Raw genomic sequence first — 14,179 nt, 5'->3', positions numbered from 1 at the left:
AGCAAGTTTTCTACAGACACTTAGGGATTAAAGGTACTTGGTTTTGCTAAAGTAATACAGGCCATTTCTATTGGACCTAGTAACTTCAGTGTCCTGTTTACTTCAACCCTGGTAAATGATAAACAGTTCTGACTTAATTTGTGACCTGTACTAAATGTTTTTTTTTTGTATAATCTCAAAGTACAAGGCCACTGTAACATGCTGACATTCTTTATATTCATTTTGAATCACTCATCTCCGATGCCTTTACCCTCCACTCCATTAACCGCCCAAAACACACCACACATTTCAGTTGGACACAGAAAAAGGCTCAGCATGTTGTTTGCTCGTGTGACACCAAATACCATTTATTAGGGCTTTACAAAGACTACAAAATCCTCCAGATGAGTTAAATCACTGTCTCTGTCTATTTACATGATATGTTACATACAAATGTACAAAATATAAAACATTTAAGGACAAATGTTTCACCCAAAAAGAAGAAAACTTTCTCTCAAACCAGAGTAAATGCTATGGTTTTCAACTGAGATGTAACTGCAAAGTGTAAAGTGGGGAAAAATGACCAGCTGATCATCAACACTATGGTGTACACTGTTAACGGTGCCAAAGTTCTGCTAGCTCGGGATTCTCATGGCCCACAACAGGAGTGTAGAGTAGCTGAGAGGGTGAATTGTGGGAGATATAAGCTCAGGTTTGATACACGGGTGTAACTGTAGGTAAGGAGCAACCTGTTACCATGGTAACTACCCCTTTATCATGCAACTAAACACCCTTGCAGACGCAAGGCCGACCAAGTTGGCCAGATACATGTGTGAACCATCAGAGGCTTGGCTGCAGAGACACATGTGAAGCTGAACACAGGTAGGATTGTAGAGGATAGGATTGTCCTGAGGTTGTGACAACATGACTTCTTGGTCTCTGATGGGTTTTGACTGACCAGTAGCACCTGTTGGATGTATACAGTACGGTGTCAGGTCAGCTTCGGTGCCTCGGACAGCTTGCAAGCCTAACGTGGCGGTAAGCTTGGGTGAAAATGTCCAGAGAGGAAGTGCATCTAAGGAACAACAGGGCATTCCTAAAGACGGAGAGGATCCAGAGAATATTATGGCAGGAAGGGGGGATACTGGAAAAGTGCCTATTTTTTCTCAGTCTGTGATTTTTGTGAGCTAAAAACTGTTTCTTACTGTACACCGTATGCCTCCTGCATAGGCAAAACATCCAATCACCACAAGACACACACCTGTTTCTGACAGCGTGTTGAGTTTTTGCATTTCTTTTTTTTCTCTCTGTTTTCAAAGTACAATAATTTACTCAGCGGGTTAAGCATATTGTAACATCAACAGGGCAGAATGCATCTTTGATTCACTGTGCAAGACTTAAGTATTTACAACCCACCCCAACCTCAAAGTGTGCAAAACCAACCCACTCGTTAAACAAAGAGAGGACAATCAAAATTCAAAATGGCTTCCGTCCAATACACGCATACGTAACGGTAAAGGTCTCTCCTCGATGCATCCCCTTTAAAAAGCTTCAAAACATGCTCATCAGGCTAAAAAACCCAAAACAGTTTGGTTGTGCTCCTGTTCAAGTGAGCCCAGCTCAACTGGGCGAAAAAACAACAACTAAAAAATACCCCACCCCTTTTTTTAAATGTTTTTACAATATTGGTCAGTTTTAAATTCAAATACAGCATTTTATACTTTAACTGTCAGAAACAAGAAAGGGCGGTTTGGAGGAAGAGGGAGCAAGAAAACAAAAAACAAAAAGAGGCTGTTTTTCCGACTACAAGCAGCTTCTTTAACGTAGCAGGAAGCAGATCATCATCATCGTCTGACATTAACGTCTCTTCTTCTCACTCGGGAGCAGAGGATGCCTCCCAGACTTTTGCACATTTAAGGCAGTGAGAAAGCACCAGTATCATTGTTCCCTTTCTCAGCTCTTGGGCCGATCTGGTTCACTTGCATTTCAAAATACTTTGGATTCTTTTTTGGTACCTCATGGATACCAGATGGGTGCAGATGCTGAACAAGACTATCAAATGAGTTCCAGACAGGACACCTTGTCACCTTGCATCATTCAATTCAGTATTAATTTGTTGATTGATCAGCTCTGATTCATATCTGTTGAAGTAAAGGCCTTGACATTTTCAAAGTCAGTTTACTGCTCTCCTGAATTTTACTGTTTACCTTCTGAATGTTGCAGCAAACCCCACCTACTTGGTTCTCCATGCAGGTTAACACAAATGTCATAAGAATTCAGCTATTTGCAAGTGACCGTTCGCTAAGCCTGTTGCTTCATCTGTCAGGCTTTCCATTCTCACACCTCCGCATGAGTTCATAATAATACTGATAGTATATTAGCCACTCAACATTTTATTAGCTGCAGCTAGCTAGCTAATTAAGCTAACGTTAGTTCCATGGGCTTAATATTTGCGTATGTCTTGTTTTAAAACAATAATCTTGAAATAGGTCTTTAATGTGCGCTTCATACATGGTAACGGGCTGAAAGACTGAGGCTAATGGAGCTTAACAAAAACAGCATTTTTCTTGTATTGCAGTACAGACTTAGCTTGTTAATCTAGTAAGATTAGACTATAACATAAATCTGTTTAGTTGCTTAGCTAGCATACTTATTCATATCTATCTCAATCAAGGACGTTATGTCTTCATTTGGGTGGTCTGTTTGTTCATCGGCAGGCTTATGAAAGAAACTCTGACCCTATTTTTAACTTTAACTTGTTGGAAGGATGTAACATGGGCCAAGGAAGAACCCATTAAAGTTTGGAGCAGATTTGAATCACGGGACAGATACTGAACCCGCAGGAACAGTGTCGGGCATTGAAGCCAATTTTCATACTGGCCAATTGTGGAATTACAATTTCTGGGTCTGTCATGTGACAACACTGAGCCCCAAAATACTTCCCCCCCCATTGACTTACACTGTGAAAGAGACGTCTGCAAATCAGTGGATGTTTTTTTTTCAGCAACACAACCACTGCGAAATGACATCAATTCACTATCTGAACTAGTCCAATAACATTTCTAAAGTCTAGAGCCGCAAGATACTTTTGCCGAGGGCTAAACCGGAAGTCAGCTGCTTGGCTGGCGGAAGTCAGACACTCGGCCGTAAGTCGCTAGCGCGCTTGCTCTATGGGCGGCATGGAAACCACGGAAATCGAGGTTTATTTGGCTTTATGTGCCACTAAGCAACTTTACTAGGAATGAACAGGGTCCTGCCTCCATCACTGTATCCAGTTCTAACATCTATGGTAGATTCGAGCATTATTTTTGACTTTCATTGACACTATAAGATAGGGCATTTGGCCTTGTCATGGGGCACTGTCATGAAAAGGCATTTGGGGTGAGAACTAACCTATGTGTTTAGCAAACACTATCAGTCTCAGGGTTATACTGGCTGGGGTTGCTGGAGTTTAAACCTCCATAAATTAAATAAAGAGCAGGTTATGCTCAGTTACTACTGTAGGTGGTAAGCTAATTAGCCAATCATGCTAACATTTGCAACTAACCCTCAGAACTCTGTAAATGCTGAGTATCTACGAACTGCATCTCTCTGCATGCCACTGTAACACGTGGAGAAAGCCTGACAGAGATGCTGAGTTACAGTTGCTAATGACTGGACAGTCACTGTTTAAGGGAGGTGTTTAGCAAACGGTCAATACAGACAGTTCTGTGGGGACCCACAGAAGGCGCTGCCTGCTGCTCTCATGGTGCATTGTAAGCTATGGAGTGACAACAGGCTGTGGAGCGTGGAAGGCCAAGAACAACTTAATCTAAGTTTACAACCATGTTCGGCTGTGTGTTGTGATGTTAAGTCTCTGTGTGTGTATGGTTGTGTTTGTGTGTGCGCGTGTCTACATTTGGCAGTAAATCAAAGGGAAACATTGGCACTTGTCCATTTTTTTCTTCACAGTAGCAATGTGGCTGGATGACACACAGACAATGGGCTTTCGTTGTGCTTGTTGTTGGCATGCAGGGCAGCGAGGAGCGGCTTGGCAGTGCCTGACACTGAGGAGGCTCAGGGCAGGAGACCAGCACCATGAAGCTCAACTGACGACTGAGCAGGAGGGTTGTGCGCCGTTATGAAAATGTAATTCTTGTGATCCTAATTGGGCTGCAGAGGCTTTGCAAATGTTTTTAAATCAACCACGTCTGGTGCCATCATGGAGGCGCAGAATTGTCCTTATGTTCAGAAAAGGCAAAGACACCCAAATAAGGTGATATAGTGGTAAACAAGGAGACGGAGAAGTTTGTGATTTGTGTGTAAAGAAAATCTGTTTAGAACCAGTTTTCTAACAGCTGAAAACCTCCATTGTGACCACCAGAGGGCATTACATCACCTGAAAACACTCAACAATCCCTCAATAGGTGGGGTCAGAGATGGGGGTCCCAGGGTGGTATAAATAGTGCCTTGCTCAAGGACACTTTGGCAGGCTGGATTGTTGGTCACATGGGGGCTTGAACCAATCGAAGCCTCTGATTAGAGGACAGTGTCCTCCTGCTGCCTGTGTAAGTGCATGAGTGTGTGTGTGTCTGTGTGAGAAGCACCTCTGTAAACAAGGAAAGACATAAACAACAGAACCCATCTCCCCCCATTGTAAACATCTGAAGATATATCTGGGATTTAAAAAAAAGAAAAAGAAAAAGAAAAATCCAGTTTAAACTCTTGGCTTTCTCTTTTTTTCTGACACTTCAGAGATTGACACCCCATGTTAAAATTACGGGGTGATCTGTGGCTCATCGTGAGTGAGCACAATGTGATTTACTCCTTGGAAGTCAACTTCAAAAGGAACTACTGTCCCTTGTCAGACACATCCCGCCTACACACATATGAAAAGTTGTATTCTAAAATGTTATACATCCATTAAATGACTAGCTGAGCTTAATTATGTGCTTAAAATATAACGGATCCAACTTGTATGATTGTTTATCACGTTGATCACTGAGGACCAAGTTGGCTGCTCTTTAAAACATACAATAATCTGATTTAATATTGCACCATTGTAATGTAAAAATATTCTATCAAATGGCAGGTATACCATTTTGATAATAAAACTTTTCATATATTATGTATCTGTGCACTATAGGGGGTGTCTGGTAGTGACCGAGGTTCAGAGGTTCCCAGGTTCCCAGGTTCAAGGGGTCCGGTGTCTCCCAGCGCAGCTCTTCGTCTCATAGCGCCGACTCCAGCGAGGAGTCCAGCTGGTCGTCATGGTGACTGGTGCTGTCGCTGTCGCAGCTTTGCGTGCTGGAGTAGTTAGCTGCTTCCTGCAGCCGTAGCAGCATGTTCATCTGGAAAGGCAACACACAAACAAAGAAACGCCTTAACGAGAGAGACTGTGTGTGGGAAAACAGAGGGCGTGCAGACATCAAACAACATTTTTTGGAAACTTAACGTGTGAGATGAGAAGGAGGTATTTAATTGTGTTTAACTCACCTGCCCAAGTACGACATCCTCAACATTGTCAAAGCAAAAACAGAGGTGACACTACCCTTGTGCTACAATGAATGGGCATCACAAACCCTCTCAAACTGCACATCAATGTTCAATTGGTCTGGTGAAAATTTGGTTCAAATAAATTTGTTGGTGGTGACCAATCATAATTATATAGTGTCTCTCTGGCTAAATGCACACAGTTGCAGAGCTCTAAAGTGATCACAAGAATCCTGAATTGGAAAAACAGGACACTTCCGATCAAGCGACAGTGCCTGGTCAAGAGTGGAAAAGCAGTAATGAGACTAACCACCATACCTAAAACCCCCATTATAAACCTCGGTCTAATGACTCACAAACTTTGTCTCTATACTTTACACGTGGTAAAAAGCACTTTTAAAGCCTTGTGGTAAATCAGCCTAATAAAACTGCAGAACTCCTCATCCCTGCAACTGAGCTAATGGTCTAAATAATGCAGAAGTGCTGCTGCATATGGTGCATTGCTTCGAGTGTTCCTAAAATGAGCCTTGGCACACCTGCACTCAAACTGGTCTCGCCTGGACACACACACACACACACACACACACACACACACGCACACACACACACGCACACTTGCTAAATCAAGCCAGTTGTTTTTGGATGGCTACCCTTTAATTCCTCTCAGGCTGCAATAACCCAGCAAATGGAAATTAATTCTCTCTTTCTCTCCACTCCCTGAATAGTCCAGCCTCCTGCCTGTGTGTGTGTGTGTGTGTGTGTGTGTGTGTGTGTGTGTCAGCCTATACCACCTGGCTACTTTACTAGCGTCTTAATTTATTTTATTTGTTATTTGAAAAGAGCCAAGGTAACACTCATCCTGGGTTTCTATGGAAACAAGCATCATTGAATTGAATAACTTTATGAATCTGCATTATGAATATATATGTTTGATTTGTTTAACTGAATAAAATCATATGGTTTGGGTCACAGTTTACATATGGAGGCGGTATCTATCTCCATAGCACGTTCCTCTCTGCTTCTATCTTTAGTAACACACACAGAGCTAACATCACTTACCTCATATTCTTCCCCTACTGTTAAGATTTCTTACATTGAGCCTATTTTAATTCACTTTAAAGTCCCTCTGTATTCTCTGATGTTGTTCTTATATGTTACAGGTAAACTAGAAACTCCCTAACAGAGTAATCACTACAGTTGTTTTGTGTTTGTCTTCCTCACCAGTGGGTCTCCCTCAGTGTCGCTCTGAGACACCTGCTTGGACGAGGCTCCCTCCTTGGATGAGCTGTAGCCGTCGTATCCCACGTCCTCCGGCCTCAGTTGCAGCAGCGACTGGCCGTCCTGCTGCAGCGAGGCGGCGTTCCATGGATATGTGTCGTTCACCCACTTGGATGGATCCTCCCATGCTGCTCTTTTGCCGTAGAGCTGCAGGTGTGCCAAAGAGGGAGAAAGGGTATAGATGACATAGTAGAACAGATATGAGCAAAAAAAAAAAGTCAAACTCTGTATCAGTGCCTGAGAAATTGGGGTTATTTTCTAAATCAGATTTTGATACTCCTGTAAAGGTGCAATCACAATAACTAGCACCAAGTGGTGGGTTACTGTCAAAGCTCACCTGCAATTGTTATTCATATCTGTGCCTCCTGTAATGTGCCAGAGTTATGTGCAGTGACATAAAACTCACAGAGTGTGGTGACTATCATTATCTTCTAAGTTTCATTACTCGTCTCATATCATTTGAACAGCTGTGCCAATGGCCCACAGACTTAAAGAAGTATTTCACTGCTGGAAAGGCAGTCTTTTCATAAAACAGGGCTGTCTCTGCAGGAGACATGTGCAAATACTTTTGACATTTGTTCTACATGACCAGAGAATACAGAGGAAAAGAGTTGTGGAATGTACTTTTGCTGAAAAGGTAGAAAACCTACTGGTAAAAAAGGATTCTGAATTACAGTTAAAGAGTGCACTGTGTTTCTGAGGACATTTTAGGTGAGAAATAGGCAATACATTAACATAATTTTGGCTTATATTTCATCAGCACTGCCTACTTCTACAGTTTGATCAGTGTTTACACTCAGTTTAAGAGAGAGGGAAGGGTCTCGCTTTCAATCTGCTTCTTAACTCTTTGTGTCCGTGCTGATAGGCATACAAAACTGCGAATAAATGCACACATATGCCACAATAATGCTGCCATATAGCGATCAGAAAAATCAAGTGTTGCTGGGACATACCTGAAGCCCCTCCCTGACAGCCTCCAGCAGGTAGGGCACCAGGGAGTAGTTCCATAGGTCAGTGAACCAAACCCGAGATCCTTCTACATCCAAGGGACACGACAGGAACAGACGGGGGCCTGTAGGGACAAAAGAGCCCAGGTGATGAGTGCTGACATGGTCCAAAGACCAAAGACATGGAGCAGACTCTCAACTCAAGAGTGGAGGCACAAGAACATCACAGGGTTACAACACTTAATTTTAAACACCACACTGGCTTCAATATCCGACTAACAGTACAGGCACAAGCAGGAGAAAGTTTGTGTGTGTGTGTGTGTCTGTGAGACTGACCTATGGTGACGTCAGAGGAGCTGTGTGCCTCCAGGAAGGTGTTGAGGTGCTGCCAGGTCTTGGGGATCCAGTCGATGATCTTAATCAGGTCATTGCTGCGCATGTTCTTATCGATCTCCGTCTCTATCAGCTTCCGCCGCAGGAAACGGCCCAGGAAACCTTTGACCGGCTCGGTGTGGTTGGTGCACAGCACCCACCTACGACGGGACAAACAATCGATGGTGAAACAGAAACAGAGGAGGTAATAAATCAGCTCAACATTTAACCACATTCCTCATCAAAGCAGCTCAGAGTGAAGAGTTTTGGGCTCGTTTCCCTTTATAGATTCATATTAAATGAATGTCTGGCTCATGATAAGCTTTTCCTAATGACTTTATATTTGCCAAATCATCAGCTAGTCAAACATGCCAAGCAGAAATGATCCCCACTCAGAACATGCATTATTGTCAAATCATTTTCATTTAACAAGGCTAATTATCCAAGAGATGTGATTACAGCACTCTCAGAGGAAGAATGCATTTAGTTTACAATCTGTGAGAGATAATATGTTGACAGAAGCACATCGTCTGACAGGTGAGATGATGCAAAGCAAACAAAACTGAAAGTCATTTCTCTGTGGAACCAATAGCGTGTACACAATATGACAGGTATCTTTGAAAACACTACTAACATCATAATATTTTGAGAGACAGCACCAGAGTTCATTTCTGTATAAGTCAAGGTTGTGTTGTGTGTGTTGCACAAACCTGAAGTTGTGGTGTAGCTCGAGGTTAGGAGAAGACGATACTCCCTGGTTCATGGTCCCGATAACATAAGGGCTGAACAGAGACAAAGACAACAACGTGCTTCACTAAATAACTGAGAACATGTAGATTATGCATTATGTTGTTGTTAGATCAGTGATGATAAGCACCAGGTTGGCTTCTCAATTTGAGACACATACTGTTAAAATGTGTTATTTTTGGCATTACAGTTATTTTAGCTGTGATTTTACTGATATTCAATACAAGACATTTGTGGCTCACCATTTGTGGTACTTGCAGTTGAGGAAGCCGTTGAATATGTCACTGAGGGAGCCGATATGGTGGAGGTTGTCCAGGATCACCACAGTGGGGAGCTCCATGTCTGTGTCCTCAGAGTTGCACTGTTCTGCCAGGTTGGACAGGTACTGACGCAGGTCCTGGGGAAGGAAGGAGTGACAGGTTTTCAATTGGATGCAATTAAGATCTGAGTCCCCACTACCTTTTTATTTATGTTGATCTCTGGTTCTTTAAATAAAAGCCATCCTGACCATAGACTGACGGAGCCTACGGGTCTGAAAAGTGAAGCCAGTGTGGACGTGCTGTAAAACTGCATTGTTTCTAATGGCCAGCAGGGGGCGACTCCACTGGTTGCAAATAGAAGTCAGACTGTAGAGAAGTCTATGAGAAAATGGCCCTACTTCTCACTGGATTTATTACCTCAGTAAAAATTTCCTAATGAGTTCATGGTCTCAGTCACTAGTTTAAAGTCTTACCCAATACAGCATGATGTTTATTCTGTAAATGATGGTCCCATTTAGGGTAAAACAGTGTAAGCAACGGGTGAGGCATGGTGGCTACATCTATTTCTTTTATACAGTCTATGCTCTGACAGCCAAATTACAGCCAATGGTGATGTGTGTCACATTCTGGAGCCCATTATTTAGATGTGAGTGTATTTTTATTACACTCAAAAATCAAAAACATCAGAGGAAAATGTCAAGTTGTACAGTCACTCTGTCACAATTAAAGTTTTACACTTCACTTCACACTTCTTCTAGAGCTGCAGTTTTGTACCAGCATTCAGAATGTAAGTATGATTATACACGAGGAAATCCATGGCAAAAAGACAACTGGGCGTACATCTTTGAAGATCTGATAATATGTACATGTGATAAGGAAAACCATGTCTGATAGGTTGGTCGCCACTTTTTACAATCTAATAAAAAATATATATACATTGATATCTCCATTTATATGCACACATCATCCGAATCTCCTCTAGAATTGTTCAAAGGCATTCTGGGAGATGTAAAAGTCACTAAACCAAAGCAGTACTGTAGATATGGCAGACTGGGTGAGAAAAATTGCTGCCACAGTGCACCAAAATATCCCAAACTGCCACCTTCAGATTCCTCTTCCTACCTTGCTGGAATTCTGGTCCACGTTGAAGCTGGCCACGTTGTGCTCCGTCACCTGCTGCCCCATCTGGGAAATGATGTACTCAGCCAGCTTGGCAGCCAGGAAGGACTTGCCGGTGCCGCTGGGTCCTGAGAGGATGATACGACGATGCTCCATCAACAGGTTGAGGTACCGCTGGATGATGGGCTTCGGAATCAGCGTGTCAAACACAAGGCTGTCTATACTGTTCTCCTTCACACCTGGGAAGAGGAGGGAAGAAGGAGGGAAGAAGGAGGGAAGAAGGAGGGAGGGAATAGAAAAGAAAAAATAATGTTCAAGGTTCAAGTTCATATATATTTCTCTACTCTACTTTCTAACATTTCCCTTAAAAATCCAAAGCAAGTTTCTACATCAGCTCTACTCCTGAAATAGAAACACACTGTTTCCTTGCTGCCATACCTTTGAGGTTGACCTTGATGACGTTGTTGTCGCCCACCAGGTAGCCGCAGGGCAACAGCTCAGGCACTTCGGAGGCGTGGGAACGAACCACCTCACCCATCCTGTAGCAGACGATGCTGTCTGAGCTGAGACCCAGGCTGGTCAGAGGGTCCACTCGAAACACGTACTCCTGAAGGCAGGGAGAGGTGAGAGGACAGTGAAACATGAAGAGCTGCACTATTGATCATCCTGAAATATAGGCGGTGATTCTTGTTGTCCAACATATCTTCAGAGTGACAGCGGAGCTGGTTGTGTGTATCTGTCAATCTTTCAGACACAGATGCTTAGATTTCCACCTCAAGCAAATCACTTCACACAGAAAACCACCATGTGATGGTGCGAGTAATAAAGACAGTTATTTGAGCTTGTTTAAGAATTGGTTTCATAATGTTTTAGTTTCAATCATTTTATTTAACTGATGACAGTCAAGCAGACCAAAATATTGTAAATAAATGAATATATCAGCGGTAACAGAGACAATGTTTTTAACATCTTTACTCAAGCGGTTTCCAATGTGCAGTGTTTTTACATTTTTTTGTAGATATATAATTCTTAAGTTTAACTTTGGCTTACTTTAAAGACAAAAAAAGTATGCGTTCATCATACAAAATCCAATTCCATGCAATCAAGAGGAATACATTGCTTTAATAGATATGAGCCTCTGTACGGCTGAATGGATACAGCATTTGTAATATGCATTGCTGTATTTTTTCCAATTAGTTTCATCTCAAAAAGCAGTTGTATTTAAATAAAATGAATATCCAGTAATTTCTGTTACACACTTTCTTTTTTAAGGAACAAGCACATAATAAATCATTTACACCACATATAAAAACATCATTGATAAGACCAGAGGGAAATAAGTGCAGAATGTTTTATTCTAACTGTCTGCAAAAGTACCCAGCTGATTAATAAGTCCCCGGTTATTTTACTCTATTACAGCTATAATATGCCACATTTTCACTGCATGGTACAGCATGGTTCTACTTAACTCGACTTGCACTCTTTTGGTTTTCCATTAGCAAAAGTTGCGGATAATACCTGGCTGTTCTTTTTGGTACCACATCAGTCGAGGGTACAAGCAAACTGAGTCGATACTAGAAGGTGGAGCTAAAAATACTGCCGACCAATGACTGGTCAGAGAGTAACATCACTGGTGTTACACGTGACATCCTGCATAAACCTGCCATTTTAGAATAGCCAAGCTAATGTCAACAGCAGCCACAGTGTTTTTAATTCACACACCCCAGATAAAAAATGGTTGCTTGCAAAACTACACCGTACGCTATGCCACACGCTACTTGGTATAATTAACAAAGTACAGATGTTCCTAAGTTTGGTTGCTCATGACAGGATTCAGCGAATGTTGTGTTGAACAGAGCCGGCACGATGCATAAGTGAACTAAGCAGCTGCTTAGGGCCCCCAGCAGAGGACCCCCAAGGGTGCTTGAAATGTTCCACAAGCAGAGCCGGGCTTATGCTCACTGTGCAGTTTTCACAGACTCCGAAAATAAGGCAAAGTATGTGTCAATGTTTACAACTTCAAAAGAGGATGGAACAAACGATCCTTCTGATCATAAAAAGAGAAAAAAAACCCCCACCGTAAACGTGAAGTGCTGGAACAGCAATCAGGTAAACATCGAAGTCTGTCAGTAAATTAAAGTAATGTAAAATGATATGCGCCTAAGCTAATATTTACAATACACAAGCTGGTTCAGCGCCATGTGCCAACATGTGACAATGAGGGGGACCCCCAAATCAAATCTACTCAGGGCCCCTAAAAGTCTACGGTCTACGTCAGACCCTGGCATTGACAATATTACAGCAGTTTCACACGGCATCGCTATGGCGATCAGCTGAGCAACCCACCTACATTGAGGGGATGCTATCCACAGTGGAAAAAGAAATGGATTAAAGGACCTGAAACCAGACATTAGTTGAGTCGAGTCGAGCTGAGCCGGACCATGCAGTGGCAGACATTTTGACTTGACATTGGCCTATCAATAAAGCTAAATGGAACTGAATCATCATTCATGTTATAAGTTACGTGTTTTTTCTGCTATGAAAAGTCAAACCTGTTTTAAACTTAGATAACTGACCTGAACATATGAGCAATGCTGTGTTTACCTTAAAGAGGCGTCGGATGACCCCATCCAGGACGTCCCACTTGGTTTTCCCACTCACACCTATAGACCCAATCAGGTACGCCTGGCTTTGTGTACCCTGAGAGATAACAGGAGTCAGACACATGTAAGACTACAGTGGTTTTAGCTTGAGGAGAAGAGAATGTAAAATCTTCATGCACTAACCTTGGTGCTATATGGCCCACTGCTGATGGTAACCACTATTCGCACACTGCGGCCCTCTTTGCGTAGATTGCCCTCGTAGCCATCATCGAGCAGAATATCTGAAAACAGAACTTTTTGTTAGGAAGCCAACTTTCATCTGTCAGAGCCTTGATTCATTATAAACAAACTCTGCCTGCTGGCAAATTACAGCTGGAAATGGACAAACAGCCTCCAAAGTAAAAGATAGCTAATGGGTTCCTTTCATGCGATAATTACTTTTACGTCTAATCAATGTTTTCATACAGAGAGGTTCCGAATGAGTGCACAGAATGATAATGTAAAAACGACTGTGGGTTAGGAAATCACAATCTGAGGGAGGGGAACAAAGAGGAAAAAGAAGAATATGTCGAGATGGGAAATCACTGTGAAGAAAAAGGTTTATTTAAGGTATTTGTTTAGAGTTAAATGGTTAGTCAGTAGGATGTTATCATGACAGCAGTGGGACAAAATCGCAGACAGCTGTTCAAAGAAAAAATGACTTATGATATTTATCAATCTGACAATGTGTGCAAAGAGGCAGAGGACATTAACATCACATTACAGCAACAATCAGACATCCCACACATCTTTTATTTGTGCAATTCTTCACCAACAGCAACAGAACTAAAGGCAAACTGATAAGCGTTTCCCTGATGACCATCAGGTTACAAAAATCTTGAGTCTTAGGTCTTTCACATCTACATATTACACGCAAGGTATCCTTCTGCGTCTGCTGTTGATGTTCAGGGCTTAGGTTTGGGCAACAAAAGTACATGGTTTGGCTCTACATTTATGCAGGAAGAGAACACCAGGCTCCAAGGTGAAAGTCCAGGGCTTGTTGAACCTGTCCACCACCCCTCCTGCCTGTCTTACAGGGACTTTCCTGCTCCTTATATCACGTTGTTACCAGCAGCGTTACAACCTGACGCTGTCCAGCGGCGTATCATACCGCTGCAACAGGTGCTGTCTGGCCACATGATAATCATACTGCCGCAACAGGTGCTATCCAGCTGACCGGCGTTGTATAGCACTGCAAAAGGTTACGTCCAGCTGTGTTACAAACTACAGCTGCCCAGAGGCGTATCATACCGCCATGAAAGGAGGTTTTTGGCTGCAGCAAATAGAGCACACTCTAATTTTCTGCAGCCCTGGTTTTTTTGCTTTGTGCAAGTTTTTTGATTAGTTAGTTTCTTGCCACCTT

The 14,179-nt window shown here is 42.4% G+C and overlaps 1 protein-coding gene across 11 annotated transcripts in view; it reads right to left on the bottom strand.

The window, feature by feature from the left end:
* Window positions 1–327: 327 nt before the first annotated feature.
* Window positions 328–14,179, bottom strand: part of nav3 (neuron navigator 3) — a 397,873-nt gene continuing 384,021 nt past the window's right edge. For all 11 annotated transcript variants that reach the window (XM_050035975.1, XM_050035968.1, XM_050035970.1 and 8 more), the window contains 10 exons: window positions 12,961–13,058; window positions 12,779–12,874; window positions 10,613–10,781; window positions 10,178–10,413; window positions 9,038–9,192; window positions 8,759–8,830; window positions 8,013–8,209; window positions 7,683–7,801; window positions 6,673–6,876; window positions 328–5,309 (listed from right to left, as the gene is read on the bottom strand). In XM_050035975.1, the coding sequence (XP_049891932.1) occupies window positions 5,190–5,309; window positions 6,673–6,876; window positions 7,683–7,801; window positions 8,013–8,209; window positions 8,759–8,830; window positions 9,038–9,192; window positions 10,178–10,413; window positions 10,613–10,781; window positions 12,779–12,874; window positions 12,961–13,058 (1,466 nt within the window). In that variant the 3' untranslated portion in view covers window positions 328–5,189. The remainder of the gene's footprint in view (window positions 5,310–6,672; window positions 6,877–7,682; window positions 7,802–8,012; window positions 8,210–8,758; window positions 8,831–9,037; window positions 9,193–10,177; window positions 10,414–10,612; window positions 10,782–12,778; window positions 12,875–12,960; window positions 13,059–14,179) is intronic.

The sequence above is a fragment of the Epinephelus moara genome, chromosome 23 (genome assembly GCF_006386435.1).
Source record: "Epinephelus moara isolate mb chromosome 23, YSFRI_EMoa_1.0, whole genome shotgun sequence".
In the NCBI taxonomy this organism is placed as follows: Eukaryota; Metazoa; Chordata; class Actinopteri; order Perciformes; family Serranidae; genus Epinephelus; species Epinephelus moara.
This window is presented reverse-complemented; position numbering and strand designations above follow the sequence as displayed.